The sequence below is a fragment of the Sinohyriopsis cumingii genome, chromosome 9 (genome assembly GCF_028554795.1).
Source record: "Sinohyriopsis cumingii isolate HCF-2022 chromosome 9, ASM2855479v2, whole genome shotgun sequence".
NCBI classification, from domain to species: domain Eukaryota; kingdom Metazoa; phylum Mollusca; class Bivalvia; order Unionida; family Unionidae; genus Sinohyriopsis; species Sinohyriopsis cumingii.
In genome coordinates this window covers 44103994-44121408 of record NC_142969.1, presented here as the reverse complement: position 1 = coordinate 44121408, position 17415 = coordinate 44103994, and the positions used below count along the sequence as shown (strand labels likewise).

At 36.2% G+C, this 17415-nt stretch overlaps 1 protein-coding gene across 1 annotated transcript in view; it reads right to left on the bottom strand.

The window, feature by feature from the left end:
- LOC149791656 (activin receptor type-2B-like) overlaps positions 1 to 17415 on the bottom strand; it is a 54035-nt gene that overhangs the window by 33007 nt on the left and 3613 nt on the right. The window contains exons 2-3 of the mRNA XM_089970210.1: positions 16678 to 17040; positions 1505 to 2223 (exon numbers count right to left, since the gene is read on the bottom strand). Coding sequence (XP_089826336.1) covers positions 1505 to 2223; positions 16678 to 17040 — 1082 coding nt within the window. The remainder of the gene's footprint in view (positions 1 to 1504; positions 2224 to 16677; positions 17041 to 17415) is intronic.

Below are 17415 nucleotides of genomic sequence, written 5' to 3'. Positions count from 1 at the left end.
CCATGAGTCCATGGTGGAATAATCCACCCACGCTGTTGTCCATTGCAAACCTAGCATAGTGATCACTGTGTGTAACAATGTTGTGGCTCCTAGTGGATGGATAAAGTTTTATTATTGCAATAGTGGACATCCACTAGACAGTAAAACTTACCTGTTGGCTGAGCTAAAGTAGTAGATGGTGCAGAGTGTACATGTCTTTTAAAAACAAAAAATATTTTAGGACTCTAACACAATAATTCATGAACTGACCGTTATTGTTAGAGATGAGAAATCATGAGAATGTTTAGGTGTTTCACTAAAGTTTACTGTAGTAGTTTCAGGATCAATTTTTGTGCATCAAAAGAAAAAGAATGTTTAATGGTACAATAAATGTAGATGAGACTGAGTGAGAGAAAGGGCAGGAGAGATTCTTTTAAATTTAATAAAAAAAAAGAAATATTCAGGTTTTCTTTGGTTAATATTAGAAAGAAAAAGATTTTAATACAATCTGGAACATGGCCATATCGACTATTCAATTAATAAGATAAATATGACAATCACAGAGGTTGACTAAGCTACTAGCCCATTTGCAGTGACCTGTGGGTAATTAGGAGTGCTATTTAATACTGACAAAAGGTCAATGTTGCAAATTAAATTTTACTGGGAGGGGCCAGTTGATTTCTATGCCAGCTGAAAAATCAACCCCTGGAAACAAGCATCTACAATGAAATATGCTTAGACCATAACCAGTAATGGTAACAATATACAGTTAACAACAGCACATGTTCACGAAGTTGTGAAATACACAACTTCAAGCCAGGTTGGATTTTGCAACAGGCCCTACTGATGAAAGTATACTTAAGGAGGACCTAATTTCAGTAATCAAAAGTTATATAGCCACCATCAACACAGTTATAAAATCGTGACACATATTAGCATCAATAGGATGTTAATTTCAGATCCAAACTTGGAAAAGTTGCCATTTCCTCTGCACAATATAGCTATGCCATTTAAAAAACACAACAACAAATTTGGATGACACAAAGATTTCAAAAGGATAAAGTAAAATATTAGACAGAACCATAATAATAATAATGATAATTACAATGTACTAAAATTAATGAGAATTTAGTAATCAAGGTGTCTTACTTACAAAGAACCATTTTAATGTATTTTACCAAAAAACTGAAACTAAGAAGAAATATTAAGATTATTAATTAAATGCTAATATTTGCCTCTGTCAACAGACTGAATTTTGCAAGCTGCTCTGAACAGTTAATAGATTTTCTGTTTGATAGTTACTTGTTATATAATTCTTATCAATGGTCTATGACCAGCCAAAGATCTCTACAAAGCTACAGTATATACACAATGACACCCATGGAGGCCTCACAAACAACAACAAAAACAAACAATATATAAAAAAATGAACGAGGATCAGATTCAATGTCTCTCTAACTCTTTGTGGCATTTATTTTACGTGCAACACTATTTATGCATTGATATCGGAACAACATCAACCTACCTGTCCATGCGTATCCCCAGGACTTTTCCCAGGTTCAAATTTAAGTGCTAAACCAAAGTCAGCCACGCATGCAGTCAAATTGTTCTTAAGCAAAACATTTTTTGACTTAAAGTCTCTATGTGCTACAGCGGGTTTAACCCCAAGTCCCCGTGCAGCAGTCACTTCATCATGGAGATGTGCTAACCCTGTGGCCATTGTCTCTGCTATCTTACACAGGTCACTCCATGACAGGGTGTTCCCCTTGAGGTAGTCACATAATGAGCCCCGGGAATGGAACTCCGTGATCAGCCACAGCTCAATGTTCAAGTTATCTCCCCTTCTCTCTACTGCAATAAATTTTAGAATATTGTCATGATCCATTTGAGGTAAACCATATATATCCTGCTCTGTCAACCAAGACTGTCTGTCCTGTAATGGGAAAATTTTCACAGCCACTATATCCTCCATTAACTGTGCTTTCCACACTGCACCAAAACGCCCTCTTGCCCTCAATTCTATAAGTTTGAGAGGATGCAAAGGGTTGGATGCTGGGGGTATATTAAGTGATGGGTCCACGGTGGGAAGCTGTTCATGGTACTCATACATTTGACGTCTAAATCGCTTCCACATCCAGAAAATAACAACAATTAATGCTGCTAATCCAACTATAGGTACAATGGAACAAATCAAAGTCCTTGTCAGCTGATTTTGATCCACTGGTTTCACTCCAGGAGTGTTATCTGCGAAATATTCAAGTAAAAATTGCATTATAATTTGTCATATTTCTTTAGTACTCAATTCTGGCATATTATCTACCTAAAATTGAGAACACAAGGAAACTACATTTTTATGAAAATATTATTGACTACTAGTGACCATGTTGTTTTGTAAGCTGGTTTAGTAATTTTTAATGAATCCATCTTTATAAGGACCAGGTGCTGGAGGAGTTAACTTTCTGGTCTTACCACTCAGAAACCTGCATGTCTAATTAAACAGAGCAAAAGGCCCAAGATGGTCAGAGAGCACCACAACTTAACATCATTCCAATAAGCAGGTTAAGGTAGTGATATAAGAACATCATGTTTAATAAATTATGAACTATAATCTAATAAAATGTTTCCTAATACAAGTAGCAGCCTTTCCCCAAGACTTGAAGGGTCTACTACATTGAACTCACTGCTTGGTTTGGAAAGAAAGTTTACCCTAAAATACACCTCTCCCTCAATAACTCATGCACAACGGGGTCCACAAACATAGACCGCACTATAAATGAGGGCGCAAGTTAATGAGGGACTTAAAAAAGTTTGCTTTGACATTGAGAAAACTGGTGGGAAGTTGGCAGCGTTAAGGAACTGGGCTGTTTAATGACTGAATCCTCATTTTCCAATCATGTCGACAATAATTTTTAATAATGCGCTTTTTCTAATGAAATCGTTCGTTATTCTGTTTAAATAACATTTATTTTCAAAATGTCAAAGATCATTCCAACTGGTTTCAACAACCCTCATGTGTACGCGAAAAATCTGTATTATGTCACTGTTTTTTGTTTTCTTGATGAACCTGGTTCCCATTGTGGTGTTTAATAGTATCCTGCCAAATCGGGATTCTAGAGCAGGGAACTAAACTAACTGTTGATATACCACCAAACAAGATACCTTTTTTTAAAAATACAACATTTATTTCGTGAGACAATCATCTACGTTGAAACTCAATTTCTGTATTGTTCAATTAGTACAATACTTATGTCGTGATTTCATTGGAAGTAATAATGAAACTCCTTGAAGATATCTCTAAGTGCCAGTTCAAGAGTTCTCTGAAAATCGCTTGCCCATAATAGTCCTTATTTGTATTCATTTTGCTTGGCTGCCTTGCTATCTTTGATCACAGTTATGAAAACGTCGGTTAATTTAAGGTCGTTTATGTTACATACACAATAACATTTATAACAGTGTTCAACTGATCAAATGAAGTGAGTTCACCCAACATACGACAGGGTCCACTAGATTTAAGGTTTGTAGGATTTACATGCTTTTTAATTTTTTTTTTATTCAACCTCCTTTATTTGATTCAAAAGACATAATTAACGTGCTAATATAAAAAAGGTAATCTTTGAATTCAGTGCAACAATACCACAAACATTTCTGCAGGTCAGTTATCAAAACACAGTCGGCACTCAATTAGGTTATCAGAAAACGCTCGTGGACATAGCTGTTATGATAGATTGAAGCATTTTATGTTTAATTACAAGAGGAGACATTGCAGTTGCAAAGATTACACTTAACTCTTTACCTTCTGCTGACGCATATATGCGACCATAAAAATAGCCTTGTAACCCCAGAGATGCATATAAAAGCTGCTAACAATACTCTCTCTGTCCCGGCTGGCTCATACATGCATTTCCGGCCAAGGGTTGGGAAACCCCAGATACACATATACACGTTTCATATTAAAGCTTTGTACTGGATGAAATTACAAACAACCATTCTTTTTTAAAATATTTAGCCAATGAAAATAGTCCTTACATAAAATGATGAACGTATTCTATTAGTAGTTTGTTAGCATAAAAGCGGGAAATTCTATTGAAAACGAGGTAAATTGTGACAGTAAAACAAAATGTCAACATTCATGTATTCCGATGATGATTCTGTTGAAAGTTTTGAATGATTTGAAAGAGATGACATTGCAAATGATACTGATTTTAATCAGATACAAGACGAAGGATCAGACATTAGTGTAAGTCCTGTTTTGACACTAGTATTTCAGATTTATCTGAATCCAAGGATGAAATGCATGACGACTTTACAGCAGTTTCAGGGCCAACATTTATTTTAGAAGAAAATGCAAGGGAGATAGATTTCTTTTTACATGCTTCAAGAAGTATCATAAAAAACTTACCATATCTGCAATGAAATAGTGGACACATTGTTGTGCAAAATAGTGGTGAGAAACATAAAATATATTACATTACACACAGATATCTTGAGGTATATTTTTTATTTTTGAATTTGTCAATATAAACATTGATTCCTGTGGATTATATGTACTTATTGGTGGAAGTGAGTGGAACAAAACATTGGTAAGTGTTTAAAATTTTATTTTTCATTAAATTACATAGTTTGCACGAGACAAAATTGATACAGAAAATGTAGACAGCATGTAAATAACTCAAGAAATTCTCACTCAGGCAGCCATTATGATGTTCTGGGGTTCAGCCTACAAACAGCTGCTAGAAGGCAGGCTGCTTATCAGGCTTAGTAGGCAGGGCAGCATGAGCAAGTACTTGCAGAAGGTAAAGAGTTAAAAGGAAGTAAAAGATAGAACTAGAACACAAATTTCAATTGATAAATTTTTTTATTTAATTTGTATTTATTGATTAAAGTACTGCCTCCACTCAAGGTGACATTTTTATTGAACAAAATTTCCTTACATATTGTTAATTGCAGTGTACTAGGAAGGTCGTTTGGAAAGAAAATGTAAAAAACATTATGACCTATTTTTAAATTTGATATTTCACAATGTTGATTAAAATTTCCAGGTCCTATCTACCGTTTTTGACGATAAAACGAGCAATATATCAAAGTTTCTGTTACCAATTTTGACCGCAATTTTCTTCAAGTTCAGCAAATAAGAGCAAATTTTTAGGGTATTTTCTGGTTTAAAAAATGGGATCCATGCATAACCCTACGTTATTAGTGGGTTCACGAGTTATCAGGGGTTGGGGGGGCGGGGGGGTTATGATGGCAAGGTCCAGGAAGTGGTCAGTTATCTATTTGAAGCAGGGACATTATTTCATGCCAAACTGGTTGAATGGTTAACTTTGTGGTGGTTATTTTAATGTCTTTTCATTGATATGCATTATTAGATTTAGAGGACAAAGGAAAACAAAACTTGTACATTCTATGTGCAAGCTAGTACTTCCTCCCAAATCAAGCATTTTGCAAAATCTACATCTTTGGTACCAGAAAATAAAGATAAAAAACCTGCATGCTGAACATGGTACACTCACTGTCAAAGAAGCAAAAGGTGATCAATTTCAAGGTCCTGTTGATCTTGATTAGCTTGGGCACCCACTGGGAACACATGGTTGATGATAAATTATTGAACATGTAAAAGGAAGATGAAAAGCACAGCAATGCTCGAGTCTGTATGCAAAACAACTATTACTTAAGCATCAGAAATTCCAGTCACATTACGGAAGGCTGATAATGATCAGTGTTTGAATTTGTGTGAATCAACAAGGCACCAGTAAGAATGTTTGCAATCCCATTTTTCTTCTCTACACGATCCCACAATTTTTACCTGGTAGAGGCCATTGGGCCCGACTTTATCCATTTCTAGCTGAAACACTGCCCAACTCTGGTCACACACAATGTTATGATATACACAACAAAGTTTCCTGGTCAGCCTCAAAACACAATCACAACAAAACAGTACCACTTTTTAAATTATAACAGCTTGTCACTTAGCCAAAGAGATGCTTAGTGCATTCAAATTTGTTCATGCACTTGCTGGTATGTATGCACTATTAAACCAAAAATGGATTGTTTCTACTCTAAAAGTGGCTTCTACAATATGAAGCAACACTACTGTGCATTTTTTTCTCTCCAGGAACTGTGATTTCTGAAGTGAATGTGTCTTACAGGTATGATGGATCCAAAATTAATTTTAAAATTCTAGCATTGCTGAAATGACCATACAATTATTTATTTTGTCACTTTTGAATCTGATCCTTAAAATAATGTTCCACGAAATATCCATAGGTTTCCAATATGAAACATATTCTATTTCACAATGTCAAATTCAGGTAAGAAAATGCCAACTACAGTAAAATATACAGTTCTTGTTACACAGTGTTCTAGTACTATGGTTATATGCAACTTTAAGGTGGACCATTTCAGGAGACAATAATTTCATTTAAATAAGGTGCATCATTGCTTTTTCTTTGCCAAGACAAAATCTGCACAATGAAATACAGGATGAAGATGGAGAATGGGGATCTCCAATGGAAGTGGAACTACTGAAAGAAACTGGTTTTTTGCTAAATGACCCAGTTAGCAACAGACAGAAACTGACCAGCAGGAGAATACATGCCACCTCCACCACCCCCACGCAGTATAAAAGACTTTATTGCTATTGTAAGTGGCAAAAAGTGTATTTCTTGCCACAAAAATGTAATCAATATATTACATGCCAGAAATGCAGCATGTATGAATAGATACATGTTCTTGCAGCTGGTAAAAATTCTTGTTACAAAGGGTAAAATCCATAAGGATAACAACCAGAATAGACACAAAACATAATGAGATATTTATATTCAGCACTTACTTTAACTAGTCTACATGAGGGGCCCCGAGTGGCCGAGTGGTCTAAAGTGCTGTCTGTTACGGATCACTGCCATCTCACCTGTCTGCGCCGGTTTGAGTCTCGGATTCAGCCAATGTGGGTATGTGAGAAAGCTTGCCAGTGGCTTCTCGTGGGTTGGTGGTTCTTTCCGGGATTTTCCCAGGTTCTTCCTTCACCATTAATACTGGCCGCCATGTATAGCATATCGTGTGGTGAAATATGGCATTAAACCCCACAACAACTAGTCTACATATGTAACTTTTTCTGAATGTTCACGAACAGGAATTTTACGATAAGCATGATCATAAAGGGCTTTATTACATTACTCTCATATTCTTTGAAAGTTTGTAAAGTTGTGTCATCCTTTTTTCTGACCTGATATGTTATTAAGTTTGAAAAGATCTATCTGCTCAAACATTTTCCATTATTTAACATCCACATATTGCAAAATTAAACTTTTCACTTAACATATGGTGCCATTTTCTTTAAAAGTATAGACTGGTCCATCAACTAACTAATCACTATAATGAATCTGTCAGGCAAAGTTCATATTTGAAGAATCCCATGTTTTCTTGGAAATGGGTCATATACAGTTGATATAAACAGCAAAATAAGGAAGGTACTATTATGCAGATGTCATGATTTTAAGACTAATTCTCAAATGTATAAGATTGGAATTAAAACAATGATAATACAAATTACCAAACAACTTTTTATTGCTGTATTTTATTTTGTATTGTACCAAGAAAGCACACTCCACACACTGGCCAGTGTAAAACATAGTTAAGTGAAAAAAAGAGTAATTATTACACCAAAAGCACAATAGGCATGTATGCAGGAGGCATTTAAAATGGTATAAACTTATTGTGCAAAATCCCATACAAGTAAAATAATATTAAGTAAAATTATGATATATCTACCAAACAAAACATAATTAACTATAATGCCTTTATTTTGCCAGTTTTTGACAACTGTTGGACAATATTTGAGACTGCACTAGGAAAAAGGGAACCTGCAGAGGTCAGCTGTGTACAAAGACCAGTTTGACCCTTTAGTATGTGTGGCTGCTATTTACATGTTTAACAGTTGCATTTAAGCCACCAAGATGTAAATCATGCCCTTCAGAACGTGTAAAATCACTTAATGACTAAAACTATTTCAGGATGCATTTATTTATATGGACCCTTGTTATTAAGTGTTCTTGTTGTCAAGTACTAGCCTTTAAAACATGCGTCTGGAACTTGACTCGGCAGCATAGTCTACATTGAATGAATGCAAATATAACACGAGTCCCTCAAAGGGACTGCCATTCACAATGATGAAAAGGATTTCAAAGAATTCAAGATAAACCCATTTCTATCTTTCAACTGTTGAGTGTTGAAACTATCTGACGTTTCTTAAGCAATAACAAGATTTTCAGATACTGGTTGTCAACTTGACTAAAGATGCCAATGGGTACTCAGGTACTGCACATTAATAATTTTATGTTGCTGTTGTGGGGTTTAAGGCCATTTTTCAGCACAAGATAGGGCTATACCTGGCAGCCAGTATTATTGGTGGAGGAAGAACCGGGAAAACACCGGAAAGAACCACCGACCCACGAGAAGCTACTGGCAAGCTTTCTCACATACCCACATAGGCCGAAACCCGAGGCTCGAACCCAAGCAGACAGAGGTGAGATAAAAATCAAATCAACAGAGGTGAGATGGCAGTGATCCGTAACAGTGAGAACCTTAGACCACTTGGCCACTCCCATTAATAATAACCCAGGTACTAAAATGAACAACCTGGTACCTGTTTAAAAATAAAAAGTTTCAAGTTCAGATTGAGACAAAGAATAATGATTACAGTTCAAAGATCCTGTCATGTCCCCATTTATTCATCATTACAGGGGTTCGTATGGCTGCTTACAATTTACTTGTCAAAAATGTACTATATAACAACACAAAGGAGGACACTTCTCTCCTTTCTTGCATGGCATATTTAAGAATTAGTGTCGATATTTTTCTCACGACTTAAACACACTTGTTTTGAGATCCTGATGACATTAACCTCTGGAGGTTTTTGTCGTTTTCGCCTTGAAGTTCTTGCAGCGCTTGATGCGACATCCAGATAGCTGGATACTTCGGTTCGCCATGAATGGCTGTTAAACTAACTTTTATTGGTTCATTGGGCCCTGGAACAAGCATTTTATAGTAGTTTTAACATTATTTTCATCATGCAGTTTTACAAATGTGTGTTTCAAATAAGGGCCATAGGAAACCAAAATGGCTGAATCACAACAGGGTTTGTCTTCAGACGACAGTTTTGGTTGTCAAATACTGGCTGGTGATAGCTATGATGACAATGAATTTCATGTATATCGGTCTGCTGGACATTGGGAAAATGTCTCTAGAAATACCAGTGTATGATTTTGAGCCAAACATTGGTGTTGAGTGCAAGTCCGATGTACGTGTTGGATGGACAATATGCCAGTTATTTATTCAAGATACCCATGTCTGAACAAGCAGACTATGAGAATGTTGAACATAAAACCCTAATACAGCATTATGGATGAGAAATAAACTAGCATAAGAAGCAGCAATGCACTGATTCAAGGAAGTACTCTTTGGCAGAGTTCATGTTAGTGAAAACTCTGAGGTCTCTGAAATGCTTAATCACGTGTATTTGGATGCCAATTTTTTTAATTAGGGATGCAGAAAATCACTTAGACACGAGTCCTCTGTACACATGTAATAAGTGGGTGGGAAAATTCAAAGACTTGCCAGTCCTGCTTCAGCCACCTGTTTAGTGGGAAAATGTGTTGATCAATTAGCTGTGTTGATATTTACAATGACAGAATTCAGTGACTGAAACCCCCACCCCCCACCCCATGTCATCATTATAAGAGTACATCAAAAGAACATGCTGCAATAGCTGGGCAGCAAGATCAAAAGCTTTGACTGGCAGCTGGGTGGGAAAATCTACTGATATTTACAGTGCTTGAATTCAGAGGCAGAAATACTCAGAGATCTACATGTGGTCATTTATAACAGTATATCAAATAAACAACTTTAGCTTTCATTATTGTGTTCATTTTCAAGTGTAACGGAATAAGCAGTCCACATAAAATCCTAGCGAGACCTCTGGAAAACATTTCTTTTTGGAACAGATATATCCACGGGGCCATACCTGTGAGATGTAGATAATTGCACAACCATAAAAAACAGTAACTTGTTCAAGCTAGTTATGGATATGCGTTTCAGACAGCAGGCAATGAAAGGAATTCTCAGCACGGAATAATATTCATACACAGAGGAGGATCATATTAAATTCAGAAACAATTAACAGATTAATGCTCATAGGGAACATCAGATAATCCTCATACAAGACAATTACATGTGTGTGGATCTCTAGTTGACAGAACCGCTATGGCAACAAAATAATGAGACGAACTTTAATATCATGCAGATGTATTACCAAATGAAATACATGCTCTCTAAGTGCAAAAACTAAATGACATTAAACATAAGAGACTGACAGATCTGTGTAAACTCAAAGCAAGATGGATAAAAATTGTCCTGTTTGTGTTCGGTTCTTCCAATGTATATTCTGATCATGGTGATATTTTATGCAGACCTTTTGGCCCTTAGTTCCAAGCCATCATTTGGTATTTGTATTATAAATTGGATTACTATTATCTAGTAGACAACATTCTGAAGCAGTGTCATTAATGATGAAAAAATACTTGATGTCATTCTGATTTATGGATTCTTTACTAGTACTACACTACTAATCTGTTCATCGTAATCTTTTTTTACCATCCCTTTTAGTTTTACTGGTACCAGTACTTTTAATAAAATTGTAACTTTTATTTTCTTACAACCTATATACACTGTATTTGTATTAAGTATTATTGTCAAAAGGTAAAATGTGCTTGGTTTTGATGTAAAATCTAAAACTATTAATTAGCAAGGGACTAAAGTAAAAAGTGGGTCAACTCCATGTGTGCAGAAATTATTGCCATATTAGTGCTGTTAGAAATAACCAGCTGTACAAGATGTATTTTATGAAGTTGTAGAACCAGCACTCATATTGTCATCACATATTCCATTTAAATAAATTATCACTTTTTCTGCATATTCCTATCAGTATTTTCCCAATGGGGGGCCCCGAGTGGCCGAGTGGTCTAAAGCGCTCTTCGTTACGGATCACTGCCATCTCACCTCTGTCTGCGGCAGTTCGAGTCAAAGATTCAGCCAATGTGGGCATGTGAGAAAGCTTGCCAGTAGCTTCTCGTGGGTCGGTGGTTCTTTCCGTGGTTTTCCGGGTTCTTCCTCCACCATTAATACTGGCCGCCATGTATAGCCTATCGTGCTGAAAAATGGCGTTAAACCCCACAACAACAACAACAACAACATTTTCCCAATGGTATTAATTTTCTGATCTGATGTTCGTTTCTTGTGCAATTTTTAAACATCAAGAATTCTCACAGTAAAAAAAATGTAATTTTAATTCTTTTGACAACATCATAATTAGCTGTCAAATATGGAGTAGGCGTATGATCTTTCTGCCATCCCAACCAAGACCCCACCACAACCACATGACCGTGCCCTATGACATCACAGTAATAATCGCTATACAACCAGAGATGACATCTCGGAGTATTTTGATTTGATTACAGTAGAGCCTTAACAGAGTGGAACAGTAAGAAAGAGTGTCAGATATTTAAATGTTAGGGAGATATTTAACAATGGATATTCCTCCTGCCACCACTTCCTCACTGGAGATCACACGCACACAGAACTTAGAGTAAATCCTGGCAGCATCCATGCAGGGGAGATAACTTCACTATTTTATTTGATTTTATTGGTCTCTAGTTATCCCAAGGTATTTCTGTTACATGAACATTATCTTACAGTGTCCAGTCACGATGGTCGACAAAGGCTTACAACCATTGAGAGTTGTTGAAGGACACACATTACTACAGATATGAAAGAACGAGAACCATACTGTAAATCAGTGAAGATAAAATGAAGTATATATGGGTCTGACTGTCCCTGATTGGTTGATAATGAAAGTAAAATTTTAGTTAAAAGAACCTTCTGAGAGCTCTTTCTACTTGTAACTGAAAAAAGTGACGGACATTGTTTTGTTAACCTAATTTCCGTACAGACCAGAGTTTGGAAGACTCATTACTTAAATCAGCAGCTGACTCTGGTGCAGTAATGAAAGCACACTTTTCAAATTTGTGTAGGTCCAGCTGTTATGGTTTTCTTTTCACAAAAGCTGCCATCATAGATGTGTCTATAGTGATACAAATTTGATCATGAGCACTCAAAATTTTAAGTTATTTAATTTTAATATCCTGGTGTTTGCACAGATTTACAGTGGAAAGTGAATTAGTACAGCAAGTCCTGAATTCTTGAGTTTTGTGCAGAAACATGGAATTCAAGCAGATTACATCCAGAAATGTAGAGGTTTTCAATCTTGGATTTAGTCTCCCTGTTGCATTTCACACTGATATGCATATTCACAGACAATTAGTATAGCAGTAGGAAAAGTAAGTGACAAATTTAGATACATATCAATAAAACAAGATAAACAGTATGGGGGGGGGAGAAGATCATAAGAACAGGCTAGAATATAGAAAAATAATAAAAACAATAATGAGGAGAAGTGTGCCTCTTTCTTTATGTGTGCAACATTATTTTCTCTGCCTGAGAGATGTGAATAATTTTATTTCTTGGTTTGCTGATTCTGGTTGTTGCTCAATTCAAATACATCACTGAAAAAGACTGTTGAATTCTCATACTTTGTTACAAATATTTATTATATATGCTTATCTCCAGAAATCGGAGAATATAGCTTGAATAAGTTACAACAGTTCAAGTTGGAACAATGGACCAGAGATCTCGCTAGGATTTTAAAACAAGGAGTACAGGACTCCCAGTTTGGTAAAAATAGGAGTCCCACCATCAAAAGCTGCAGTCCCTTCTTTCCTACAGAATCAACACAGACGTGAGTGCATCTACTTTTAGATGAAGAGGTTTCCGTAATGTAATCAATCACTTTAATATAACTTCATTACAAGAGTCCACTGACAGGATTGAAAATTTATGATTTATTTTTTGTCTACGTCCTTGTAGTAATTTTAGGCAATTGTTAAATAGTATTTGATTTGCTGTTTTTTTCCCCGTATTTTCACAAATATGTGTCAAGTCGGAAAACAGCTAAGACCTTAAAGTGCATCTCGCGAATTCCACAACATAGCACTGTCCTCTACGTTTCTGACCTACATAATTTGCAGTTTAAAGTTAAATCTTTAATAAAATAATACCTTGGCTTTGCTTTCAATGATTTGCATATTTTTTTGAAAATATCTGCCCGATGATGTACGAAAACAGATAATCTAATAAACTGGTACATTCCAGACTTAGCGAAGTCCGCCATTATTTCCCATTAGGCCTAATGGTTCACTTACAATTTCAAACTAATTTTATGACGAAATAGTGTACAAGAGGCAGTTAATATATATCCAGATCACTGATTCTGATCTTAAAAAACATGTTTGTATGTTATATCATCAAAGGATAGCATGCAGGAAATTGATTGTTGCTACCTTACTTGAAAAAGGGTTAATGGTCAATCAGCTATCAAAACATACGCTTGTGAATGGGCAGGAGTTTGTTTGTCAACATAATTGATATCAAAACTTGACCTAAGTACTGATCTGTTGATGAATACATTTCGCTAAAAACACTAGAACTAACCGGGCTAAGGCGAGCGGCATTTTAAAAAAAGTATGGTCAGTCAATGTACCTCTTAAATAGCTCTTGTTCGTCCATCAGAGTGATACTGAATTTTGTCAATCCAAGTAAGGTTTTATTCCAAACACTAAGCTAGGCATCACACATTCTTACACTTAGCTACTGTCCTATCCGAACTATCAATTCTAGCAGCTTTAGCACTCTTCTGAATCTTGTTACAATCTTCGTAAGTTTGCCGTTTAACCCCAAAATACTTATCCAAATTTACGCATGGTATTTTGTCTAAGTCTCAACATGTATTGATTCTCGTGCACTACTTATTCCGATACATTCGGAAATGAACACCATAACGAAAGCTAAAGTTGTTTATTTGATGTACTTTTAAAGAAGAACACATGTACATCTCTGGGTCTTTCTGACTCTGAATTCAATCATTGTAAATATCAGTACGTTTTCCCACCCGGCTGCTAATTGATAACATATTTTCCCACAAAGCAGGTGGCTGAAGCAGGACTGTCAAGTCTTTGAATTTTGCCGCACGCCTATTACATGCGTACGGAGGACTCCCGCCTCAGTGATTTTCTGTGTCCCGGATCAAAAATTGGCATCCAAATACGCATAATTAAGCGTTTCCGAGATCTCTGAATGGACACTGTTAGAGAAGTGAGCTAAAATGTAAACTTTCTGGCAGTGTGTGATGCAGGATTGCTTAAGACTTCTCCATCTCATATGCTCACCATGAAAAATCCATTTGTACCAACTGATGATGACTGTTTGGTAACTGTCAAAATTTATAAACTCGTACAGCTGTGGCAAAAATGATGGACTAGTACCTTTGCCACTGTTGCCACAGTTGATTAGTTGGTTGATTTAGTTTTGAGGTTTTTAACAATATATTAGGTGGAGGAAGAACAACGTAAGTCCACCGACCCAAACTGGTTGATCTTTGACAAAAACTCACTCTTGAGAAGTGCAAGTAATGTAAATGCAAGCACCTTAGTATACTTGGGCACATGGAGCCTCTGTTGATTTGATGTTTATCTCCAACAACCAAAGTCATTTAGACATGAGATCTCGGGTTTCTGTAGATCATTATGGTCTTTGCACCATTTTCAGATGAAGCAAATCTATATCCTGGAAAGAACCACCGACCCACGAGAAGCTACTGGCAAGCTTTCTCACATACCCACATTGGCTGAACCTGCATCACTTATGTAGAACCACTGATCTTCCACAAGTAACTGAAAACATTCTCATTTACACATTGGATGTAAGCGAGTAATCACATGACAAGCATCTTGTACCACTCGGCCATGGAAGCCCCTCAGATCTGTATCAGAAGTCAAGCATCTTATACCACTGCCATGAAAGCTCCTCAGGCCATAGGTGTAAGTCTCATATGAAAGACTAGAAGTGGGAGATAGAACCTGTGACAACTGGATTGAAAGTGCAGAATGTTACTGCTAGGCCATCAGTGATGATGACAGTACAGTTAACTGCAATGGCACTGATTTTACGAGTACTATGGGAAAAATGATTCATTGACTTTCATCCATTTTTTTAAAATCTAATGATATAAAAATGTTCTACTTGCTATATTTCTTTTGTTTTTTAAACTTTATATAAGTCTTGCAACAAGCATAAAAATAAGACACTGATAACTGAATTATATGCTCTTACAAGAAATGATATAGTGCAAAAGTAGGCAGAAATAATGCAACAGCATTAATTTTTTTTTCTTCTTCTGATAAATCATGTATTATAAGTTTACCAAAATATCTCTTGAAAAAAATAATAACAAGGAATCATAGCATCTGACCACACATTTAAAGCAATACAAGATTTAACTATTATTCTAATCAAAAGCAGCATGCCTGAGAACAAAGAAAAATAGCAAAACATAGTGATCACTTTAGTAAACACACATTTTAGTAAGGATACAAATTCATGATTTCTGTATTAGAATAGAAATCCCTATTATAAAATCTGTATTCATGGACGTAAAATTAGTAGGTATTAAGGGACTGATCAATGACATATACAAATAATAAGCCACCATGAAAATTTTTGATTTCACAGTATCAGAGACATACATGGCTGACAGACAAACAAAAGATTGATTAAAATGAATGAATACAAATAAAAATATGCAGTAGATTACATGATCTATAAGAATTCAGTAGATTACCTCCAGCCAGCTGTCTATTAAATCACTTCTGGCCCCAACCCAATATTAAAATCGCTTCTACTGCCCACTAACCCATAACCAGAAATTATGTTAAAAATATGCTTCTGTAGAGGGCAGTGTTTTTCGATTAAAACATCTGACGGTGGATCATAATTTTTTTTTTAATTGCTTCTGTTGTGGGCTGGTTGAATTTGAAAGTGCCTTCCCCCCACGGGGTATTATGTTTTATTGGAACAGCCCCAGAAACCTTTTAGTGAAAACCTCAGGATGATACGGAATCCATTCAGAAGGATTAGTGATACAATTTTCAAGATGGCCACAGTAGCAGCCACAGTGAACAAACAGATTGGCATAGTTCTCTTCAGAAGTAGATGACATCATTTTTAGTCTTCTAGTGTAAACCAAATGTTGATAAAGACCATCAATTCAGGAGTGGCAAAAACAAGATTGTACGTCAGATCATCACCATTTCATTCAGTATCAACTTGAAATCTTCAATTTTAGTGAAAATCCCATGTTGATATGACCATCCATTATTTCAGGAGGAGTAACAAATGACAAGATTTTCAAGATGGCCACTGAGGTTGCCCCGTTGGACTTCCAAAAAGCAGCACCATTTTCATTTGGGACCAACTAGAACACAGGATGAAAGTGTATGTAAAGGGTATCCTCTAGGTAATTTAGGAGGCACAGCGATAATGGACAGATGCAAGACTTATAACAGACCATCCCATATACTCTAATGGTCTATGATCAGTACAGCTCAACATGGAATGTGCTTCTTGTAACAGCAATACAATGCCAGTCTTTTACTACATGTAATTATTTTGCACAATCTGAATATATTAAAAGTTTAAGTTTGTGGTTTTAAACTATCGACTGTCAAAATAAACAAAACACTGCTTATCTCAAACCTGTAATGACTGAAGCTAAAGTCGTAGGCTTGTCATCGTTGTTGTGTACATCCTGATTGCAGAGGTCCCCTTTGCAGCAACAGAACTGAAGTTTATCAATCTTAGGAAGCTGCAGACATTTTGTTTGGTTACACCCTTCTTTGTCAGTCCAGCATCCTTTGCTTATTATCTGAAAACCGCTGACGCTATCATTTTTCCAGGCAGCATAACAATATGGCTCCACAAATTCCAATGCAGTGCTGCACTCTGCTGTTGTCTTACATGTCTGCTTCTCTGGATCACACTCCGTTGGATTGTAATACTCACAGATGGTAACTGTGGACTGGGACTCAGGTGCAGCATCTGCTGTCGAAGTAAGGCCACCTGAAATTAATCAACAGTTTTAAAAAATTGCCCTGTTCAAGTTTCAACAGCAGTAAATTCAGATGTTTCCTCTATGTTCTGTCATGACCTACATGTACACATGAACAAAACTGATGGGTGCATTTCACCATGTGATGAAAACAGTCAACAAACTGGAGCTGCAAGAGAGAATGCCAAGCACATCTGTATACAGTAGTTAATGATAACCTGAATACAACAAGGTAATTAATTGAAGACAAAACGTCACTGACCTAAGGTCTCTTAAACCAAGTAACATTTGACAAAATTCCATGGGATTTCCATGCTTCTAAGACCTCCTTAGACAAAATGCCATTCTAAATTTCGGTAAGTATTTTGGGGTTAAACGGCAAACTT